We start from the raw sequence: 9,554 nt of genomic DNA, 5'->3' as shown, positions 1-9,554 counted from the left end.
TGTCATCATTTTATAAAATATCTAACATAATAATTGGGTTTTTATGTCATTTTCTTACTGCAAATGCTTCACATGCTGCTAAAAACAAATTTCTGGTTACCATTTATAATAGGCTTCCAGCTTTGCTTAAAAAATAAAAATTCCACTTCACAAACAACACACATCAAAACACAAAAATCTAAATTGGATCCATTTCCCATGCCAGTTCTCCACGAGGTCAGATGTTGGACCATCCATGTGCCGACAACAGTCACTGCAGTCGAAGGAAGCTGTGCTGTGGTGCCGTGTTTAACACAGTATCATCTACGTGTCATTTGGTACAAGTACCACAATATGAATTATCCCGTGGTATACGATCAACAATTTAATCGAGTGGAAGCCCAGTTCAGAGGAAGGACCTATGTGGTGGGTGAAGCTGCAGAGGGAAACTGCACCTTGAAGATCCAAGATGTGACGATGGCTGACAACAACCTGAGAGTTTATGTGTGGATCAACCCCGACTCTAAAGCCACCCAGAAATTTCATGATCAAACAGTTATTATTTTTGTTGGTATGTATATATTTAGAAATCCATATTTTGTTTGTTGAGTCTGAGGTGACATTCCACGTTAAGAACTGTCTGAGTTTAAGAGTTGCAAAAAAAATTGAAGATGTTACTCCATGCAGTATGTAATTCCAGAAATACTGATTTTAATACACATTTTTACATGTTCTTGTCTGGTCCGACATGCACATGCATAAATATACAAAATACCTCATTGCTGTCTGTACCAGAGTATCACATCTTAATGTGGATATGCCATCTTTTTTTTCTTATAACCTTTTACAAAGTTGTCTGATTTGTAGCTCACATCTGTTTCCAAAATTGAGAAAAATGTCTTTGAATGTAAGATAGTTTCTGTTAAAGATAGAAGTGATTAGACACACTCACGTACCTATAACCACTGATAAGTGGGGCCATCCTGTGTGGTCTGGCTGTTGATCTGTTTAACACTTTTTCTACAGTCAGTGCATGAGTAAGTGCTTCATGCTATTCTTTCCCTTGAATTTAAGACTATCTGTAGGGCTTGTTTTGACATAGTTATGTGGCAAAAAGTACTTTGAATAGATACTATTGTGTTTGGTGCTTAAGGCGACCACAAATAGGAAGGTTCACCACCTTTCCATGTTTTCTCCCTTTGTGGATGATGCTTTTGAATGCTTCTCTGTGTGGCTCGCTGAAGTTCTGAAACCTAAGAAATGGCTTTATTATCCTAGAACTTTGTTTATAATTTGTTGTTGAATTTCTGTAGTTCAGGGCATAATGCGCTGGTTTTTTTTACGTACCTCATGTTGTTCTATTTACAAAGTAACTTGAATTGACAGACTAGGCAATACTCTGGTATTTTGTTCACTAGTAAAACTGAACCAAAAAATGTGATAAATCACACTCCTTAGTTTTTTTTTAAAAAAGAGGGCAATGATATTTTCACATCAAGGATTCCCATTAAAAACTGCTCAGGAAAGTTTTTTGTTCTTACCCTGACTATATTTAATATGAAATCTTTTTAATTGTTTGAAATTTTAAAATTATGTTTTTCTCTTTAGCAGTGAATGATCAATCTGTAGTTTACTCTAACAGTACCTAAAAGATTAAAACACTTGTCACCCTTCAAACAAATTTACCTCAGCATTAATCTTAAAAAATGTATAATGTATTTTACAATTTGATTTACTCTCTCATTTCGATTTTTAGAGAGAAGAGACCCCATGATATCGGTCCAGAGTGTGATCCTGGAAGGAAGTATTTTCGAGGTCGACTGCAGCATAGAGCACTCCTGCCCGTATTCCCCTCCTTTAATTCAGTGGCACAGAAGCCAGTTTCTACAGAACTTCACTTCAGTGACATTCAGTTCAAAAAGAGGGAATCTATGGCTCTACAGAGAAACACTGCGGGGAACAGCTACTCTAGACATGCATAAAACCCAAATTAGATGTTCTGCTCAGTTCAGAACTTTGACCACAACAAGTCCTCAAATAACCCTCAGTGTTTTTGGTAAGTGAAAGTTAGACTGTAAGTTCAAATGAACTACAACACAAACATTTATTTACCTATCAATTTTATCATTCAAGATTTGTGTTTATCTTTTGCATCTACAGGTCAACCTGCCAATGTGAAGATAGAACTGGAAAAAGCCATGATAATAGAAGGAGGCAGTATTACTGCAAATTGCGCTGCTAATAGTTACCCTCTACCCCACACATACTCATGGATCATAAGGCAGATGGGTATTAACAGCGAAATAAATTCAACTCAGAGAATAATGTCCTTTCACAACATTACTAGAAATACTTCTCTGTCCTGCTTGGCTTACAATGACATTGGAGTGGGACAATCAGACTGGATGGATCTCCTTGTTCAGTGTACGAAAACAAATATATTTTTTAACGTTATTATTACTGGATAAAAGCATCACATATTTTTACAGCAAAATCTGACAATGTAGTATGGGCCGGATAGAGTCATTCTTAACAGGTTTTTGATCTAATATACAACGATGGTCTTATGATGTCTTTCCTAAATGTCAGAATAATCATTGATAGATAATGCTCAATCTTGTTTTTACTTTGTTCAAATTCAGACATGTATAGATATACATTTCCTTAGTATTTAGTTTAATCAGTTTTTATAATGTATCCCTTTTCCACATGATAGTTTGTTGGAATTTTGACCCATTTCTCCTGACAGAATCGGTGCAACTGTGTCAAAGCTACAGGCTGCCTTTGCTCATAGGAAACATTTTCAGCTCTATCCACCAATTTTCTATAATAGTGAAATCACTGCTTCCTAGTGATTTCTCCAAAGCAATGGCTTTGTTGCTATCATTTTAAAAAATATAAGTCAAGAGATTTTAGCTTATATTAAATGTCAATGATTTACTCCGTCTTTCCAGATGCTCCAGCCATACTTCCTGAGTCCTCATGCAGCCTGATGGAAGATCTTATGAGGTGCTTTTGCCACGCGGAGGCCTTCCCTTTTGCTTCCATATCCTGGGATATTGTTGAAAATGACTCTCATCTTTCATCAGTCACCACCAACTATACAACCAAGCCAAATGTAGTGTCTGGGGAAATTAATTTGCAAATATTAAACCAGGGCAGCGTAAGGTGCATAGCCTGGAATGAATTTGGCAATGACACCAAGCAGCTGATTTCAAACATTACGTCAGAAACATGTAAGTTAAATTCTTGGTGATGACTGTTTCGTTTTTGTCTATGTCCTATGTGAACGTATGTCTTCTTTTCTGCAGCTTCATCGCTTACATGGTTATGGTTGATGATTATGGGATGTATTTTGATGCTGGGATTCACATTTTGTATTAAGCGAAAATTGAACATGAGCAGGTTGGTTGTCTTTACTCCTTGTCTTTGAAAATGTTTACATTACAACTGATTGACAGGTCTTAGCTTGTAACCTTTTATGTTTTGGGTTTTTTTTCCTATGAGAATTTTAATTTAATTTGCAACATCAAAATTATACGTTCGCTTTATTCTGAAGGGCCCCACTGTCTCCCGCAATTGTCCAACTGGAAGAACGGTACTACATACCACTAAGGTAGAGAGAACTACTTTTATGTTTTACAAAATCAAACAACAAACCACAATTTAACCTAAGACAATAACTGAAACACATAAAAGAAAAACTTGTAAAAAAAAAAAAAAAGTACGATATCCTGACCCCAGCTTCAGTCTAACCTTCATTTCTGGCTCTGTGTTAACTTTCCTCTTTTGTTTTTTATTAGATTAGGAGACTCAGACACAAACCAACCGACACCTGAAAGTAACCTTGAGGAAAACACTTGGTCATGTGTTTATGACAATGACTTTTTGGAAGACGTGAGGACTTCAATGGAACTTCMGCAGCAGCAGAAAAAAGCATTTTGTGACAAAGAACATGAGAAAGAGCCAGACTCAAAGCTCATTTATGGACAGGTAAACCATTGATTTACAACATATTGGTTCTCATGCAGATTAAAAGATAATCCCTGGAAAGTGATCATATTCTCACTTTGAACAATATTCAAAACTTAATTTTCACTGAATGTTTAAAWGTATTTATCTCAATTGTTCATTTCTGCAGGTTGTATACGGCAACATAGACGATGACTCCTTTGAGAAAACCCATTATGACACAGTAGGTTGCATTGCACTTCCTCTTCTTYCRAAACATATATATAGCAGCCATAGTTGTTTGTATCTATGTTGTCTTAAGCACAGTTATTTTTGCAAACAAACAACTATGTAAGTGTGTAGATATTTAGAGTGCTGTCATTGTTCAAAATATCAAGTGGTATTTTTTAGCATATARTCTGCTATGATTATATTTGGCCAAAAGGAAATGCAAGCATGAGCCATTTCAGAAGGACTCAGCTGTGAAAACCTCAATGAAGATTCTGCTGCCACTCTGGGTGTATAAATATTCTAAAACAGTCACCAAGGCTCTGAGGTTCTCACGAACTGAATGTTGAGGCACAACATTCAGCCTCAGAAAAGCTACGTTTCTTGTTTAGTTCAAAGTTCACTCAAAAAGAAAGCAAGCCCTTTTTAATATACAAAGTTTAAAGGAAAKGACATTTTGCATGTTAGTTAATATTAACAGGGAGGTGAATGCTCATTGCTCAGCATAGGATGAATAAGGCTCTGTCATATTTCAGTGTGACGATTGTAGGKGTTTCCGGGTTGCATGATTTTATATCAAGTCATCTTTAAACTGAGAGCACATGAACAAAGCTATACTTAGCTGAAGTCAGTACCCAAAGACTTGTGATTTGTTAGCATTTTACATGCCCTCAGGTAAGAAAGCTTTGTTTCTCTTCTCAAAGAAAATTCTTCTCAGGAATATATATATTGTTAGCTGTAATTTGGATTTAAGGCAAAACTCCTGTTTGTTGGTCTTAGATTTGAAACGTGAGTAGAGTTTCAGATCTCATGTAAGGCTTTTTCTGACTCAGTGGAAATATTTAACAGCGGATTTCTGCCTGTAAACACAGCACTGCATTTTTTTTTTTAAATTTAGCCACAAGATAATTGACATGGTGTTCAAAATCAAAGAAAATGAAGAAATTCAGCAGTTTAATCTGTTGTTGATTTAAGGAGTCAAAATAATTGTTATACATTCATGAAATTGGCCATTGCCATTGACTCTAACAATGCAAATATTTTTTTATCTCCTTTTTTTTAAGGTCCATAATGGCGTCAGTGGTGAGAAGTGAGATTATTCTGACGTTTTACATCATTTCCTTCCTGATTGGCTTTCCAGCCAATCTGGTGGCTTTTTATGCCTTCAGTGTCAAGATCCACTGCAAGCCGCTCCCAACAGACATCCTGCTTCTGAATCTGACTGTSTCCGACCTGCTCTTCTTGATCATCCTTCCTCTCAAGATGCACGAGGCAGCATCGGGGATGCAGTGGAATCTGCCCAACTTCGTGTGCTCCATCACCTCCTTTACCTTTTTCTCCACAATATACACCAGCTCCTTRCTGCTGATGGCCGTCGCCGTGGTCCGCTACGTAGGAGTGGCCTTTCCTGTTACCTATAAGTTATTGCAAAAACCTGTRTATCCGATCGTCATCAGTGCTGYTATTTGGTTGATCTCAATGGGACACTGCAGCATCACTTTCATCATCCAGCATCATCCATCTCTCTCCAGCAAAAACTCTTCTATCTGCTATGAGAATTTTACACAGAAGCAGCTGAAGGTTCTCCTCCCAGTGCGTTTGGAGTTTTTCTTTGTGATCTGCCTTATACCTCTTATAATTTCCACTTTCTGCTACCTGCGCTTGATTTTTATTCTGTACAGCCGTCCCAGGATATCCTGGATGCAGAAGAGGAAGGCTGTCGGCATGGCCTTGGGGACTCTTGCTGTGTTCCTCATTTGTGTTCTGCCATACAATTTCTCTCATTTACTGGGTTTCTTCCAGGGTAAGAGCCCTGAATGGAGGTACTACACTTTGCTGCTCAGCACATTAAACACCTGCATCGATCCCATCATATTTTATTTTTCCTCCTCAATCTTCCACTGCACCAGCAAAAAATCCATTTTCAGAAAGCGTCGTGTTGTTGATGTAAACATGGAAGTAAGGGGCACATGTTCAAGCTGAATCTGAATTCTAATCCTGCTATTTGATTTTAAAGTAGCACTCGCTCTACAGTTTCTTTATTCAGTTGTTTTCAGCTCAGTTGTGTTGAAATGATCTAGTGCTGTTTCTTATTAGATGTATATTAACCCAAAACCTTGGTTAACCCTTTTAGAAGAAAACTGAAAGACGTACTTTCAGTATTCCTGGTGACAATATTATTAGTCACCAGGAAGCTGTCAGCTTTACTCTGGTAGATTAATTTATCATGGTTGACATAAATTAATCCTTTAGAGTAGGTGAGATACTCTGCACCAGTGCATTCAATAGATGTATGTATAGAATTAATGTGTAAGTAAAAATATGCAAAGTAAAAAGAAGTTAATTTGTCTTAATTTGTAAAGAGATCAAGACCAAGGTAACATGTTTGGAAAGGGATTAAAAAAATAAACTAATTAAAATATGTATTTTATCATGTGGTTGGGTTTGAAGCTAGATTACTGTGTGATTAGTTTCAATGTCCTAAGAGCTTTAGAAATGTATTGATTTTAAGRAATAAAGTTATAAATACCAACTCAAAACAKCTGCAAATGTGGGACGTTTCTCTGAATGAAAATGGCACACCATTTCACACTGTCTTGTGAATTTTAGCAAACTGCACAAATTCCTCCAGTGATATGTAATGTCATAAAATTTTTTTTTTTTTTTTATGTGTTAAGCAACCTTCAAAGAGGAAACGTTTGTTGCTGTCCAATCCTTGTAGAACAAAGAGAAACATGACTAGAACAGACTAAAACAGTTGTGCAGTAAACTCACTGTCATACTGTATTTGGCCATCGTTATACTGAGAGCTGTTATGGAGGCTGCTGAAGGTGATTACATGACCCTCACTGAAGTTTATGCAATCACAATGGACTGATGTTATATTCTAGATTCAGTCGGAAAGACTAGAAGGACAATATCAGGATAATTCTATGTTCTCGTTATTTAACTTACATATTTCAGTGCAGATACAGCCATAAGGCAGCTTTAATAAATGCTTTCTGCAATTAGGAGCTTTAGTTCTTTTTTGTTTTGTTTAACATTGTGTATTCCATGTCTCAAGCAGCGGTAATTAAAAACTTGTAACAACAGAAGAGTTTAAAAACCTACAGGAAAGAAAATAAACTGATTGGCTAGACTCCTTTACGGATTATTGCCAAAGKAAATCACAACCACATCCGTGTTTGTCAAAGCAGGACCTTCCTAGTCAGAAACTGTGGCGCTGAAACAAAACCTAGCATCACACACCAGAGGGATCAGAGGAAAATCAAGACAGATTTTTACCTGATCACTGAAAACAGGAGAGACTTATAAACTGAGTAGAAGCAGCTTGGAGGAAAGTGGATCGAAGCAACTGAGGGAGGCTGGATACAGAGAATGATTGAATGAATACAAGGGGGAAAATGGGACAGGAAAACATCAACTAAGTAAAACCAGAGTAAGCACAAAAGGGAGCAGAGATATAAATCATACAAACATATTAAAATAAAGCACAGTAGACTCCAAATCTGAAGACAAAAGCAGACCAAAGCTCAGCAAAAAATGACCAAGTACCTACTAAAAGTCCAAACTACAAACAAAAAGCAACCCAAAGTTCGGTTTAAATACCCTGCTGTAAACAGGTAGTAGAGTTTTGAATTGAAATAAATAGCAACCTGAAGGCGTTAAGGTATGAGGAGAGGAGAGGTATGAGTCACTAAAGCCTTTAGTGTGAAGAGCTGTTTCCTGTTCATTTAATACCAAGTCGTCGTTGAAGTCAACAGGCACCTAATTTTCTCATCTTTTTCTACTTTCAAAAACAGTAAAAACGTTGGATGTTGACTGCTGCATTAGGCAAGTACATATCTTTATCTTGTAAATCAATAAATGTGGGTTTTTGTTTGTTTTTTGCTTCTATAATTCAATATTTTCAGTTTAGACTTGGGCAAATTGGTGCCACAGAAGAGCCATTTCTCTCATAAAGTTAATTTATTATCAGTAACAGAAACACAATGATATTGACAACGATTTCTAAWTAAAACTGGGAAATGTTAATATATTTCTAATTAATATGTTCCTTATTTTAGGGCAACTAAATTACAAGAAAACAAATACATTTGTTTTAGTTTTTGGAAATTACACTAYAGCAGCAAAGTTGGAATTTATGAATAATGTTTTCTATATACTGTCTCTACAATATACATTTTGACAGTTTTTATTTTTCTACCTTCAGGATCAAGATGAATTTATTSGTGAAAAGTCAGATTATTCTGACGGTTTACATAATTTCCTTCCTGATTGGCCTTCCTGCCAATCTGGTGGCTCTGTATGCTTTCAGCATCAAAATCCACCACAGTCCTCTCCCAACAGACATCCTGCTTCTGAATCTRACTGTGTCCGACCTGCTCTTCTTGATCATCCTTCCTCTCAAGATGCACGAGGCAGCATCGGGGATGCAGTGGAATCTGTCAGACCTCATGTGCTCCATCACCTCCTTTACCTTTTTCTCCACAATCCACACCAGCTCCTTGCTGCTGATGGCAATCGCTGTGGTCCGCTACGTCGGAGCAGCATTTCCTGTAATCTACCAACACCTCAAGAAACCTGTGTATCCGATCGTCATCAGTGCTGCTATTTGGCTGATCTCAATGGGACACTGCAGCATCACATTCATCATCCAACATCACCCCTCCTTGTCCAGCTCTGACTCCTCTATGTGCTATGAAAACTTCACAGAGAAGCAGCTGGAGGTCCTTCTACCCCTGCGTTTGGAGTTTTTCTTTCTGTTCTGCCTTCTGCCTCTTTTAATTACTACTTTCTGCTACCTACACTTAATTTTGATTCTGTACAGCCGTCCCAGGATACCCTGGATGCAGAAGAAGAAGGCTATTGGCATGGCTTTAGGAACTCTTGCTGTGTTCCTCATTTGTGTTGGACCGTTCAACTTCTCTTTTTTGTTGGGTTACTTCCARKGTCAAAGCCCAGTGTGGAGATACTACACTTTGCTGCTCAGCACGTTGAAYACYTGTATTGATCCAATTATATTCTATTTTTCCTCCTCTGTCTTTCACTTCACAAGCAAAAAATCAATTTTCAGAAAGCACTGGAGTAAATGGAGACAAGGGACAAATTTAGGGTACTAATTCATGATCAACATGCGTTCCATCCCACATGACGTATTTGACATTTTATTAGTCACCAGGAAGYTGACAGGCTTGAAGTCRATGATAGCTTCCTCAGSTTTGACACGTTTCCGGTTTGCTACCACGTACCAGCAGCTTCTTCTAAGTACACATGAAGATAGTACTTGTAAAACAATAAAAGCTAACTATAAGGATTAACCTGTCAGGAAATATATACGAAGACAAAATTAGAAATGTGTATTTTCATATATGCTAGGTGGCTTGTTTGTTGTT

At 37.3% G+C, this 9,554-nt stretch overlaps 1 protein-coding gene across 1 annotated transcript; it reads left to right on the top strand.

Moving 5' to 3' along the window:
- The first annotated feature begins 5,229 nt into the window (after positions 1–5,229).
- Positions 5,230–9,172, top strand: LOC103477867 (free fatty acid receptor 2-like). The gene is made up of 3 exons (XM_008431202.2): positions 5,230–5,981; positions 8,372–8,888; positions 9,119–9,172. The coding sequence occupies exons 1-3, from the start codon at positions 5,230–5,232 to the stop codon at positions 9,170–9,172; spliced, it is 1,323 nt and encodes a 440-aa protein (XP_008429424.2).
- The last annotated feature ends 382 nt before the right edge of the window (positions 9,173–9,554 follow it).

Source organism: Poecilia reticulata, linkage group LG16, assembly GCF_000633615.1.
Source record: "Poecilia reticulata strain Guanapo linkage group LG16, Guppy_female_1.0+MT, whole genome shotgun sequence".
NCBI lineage: Eukaryota > Metazoa > Chordata > Actinopteri > Cyprinodontiformes > Poeciliidae > Poecilia > Poecilia reticulata.
The sequence above is the reverse complement of the archived record's forward strand: the minus strand, read 5'-3'. Positions and strand labels throughout refer to the sequence as shown.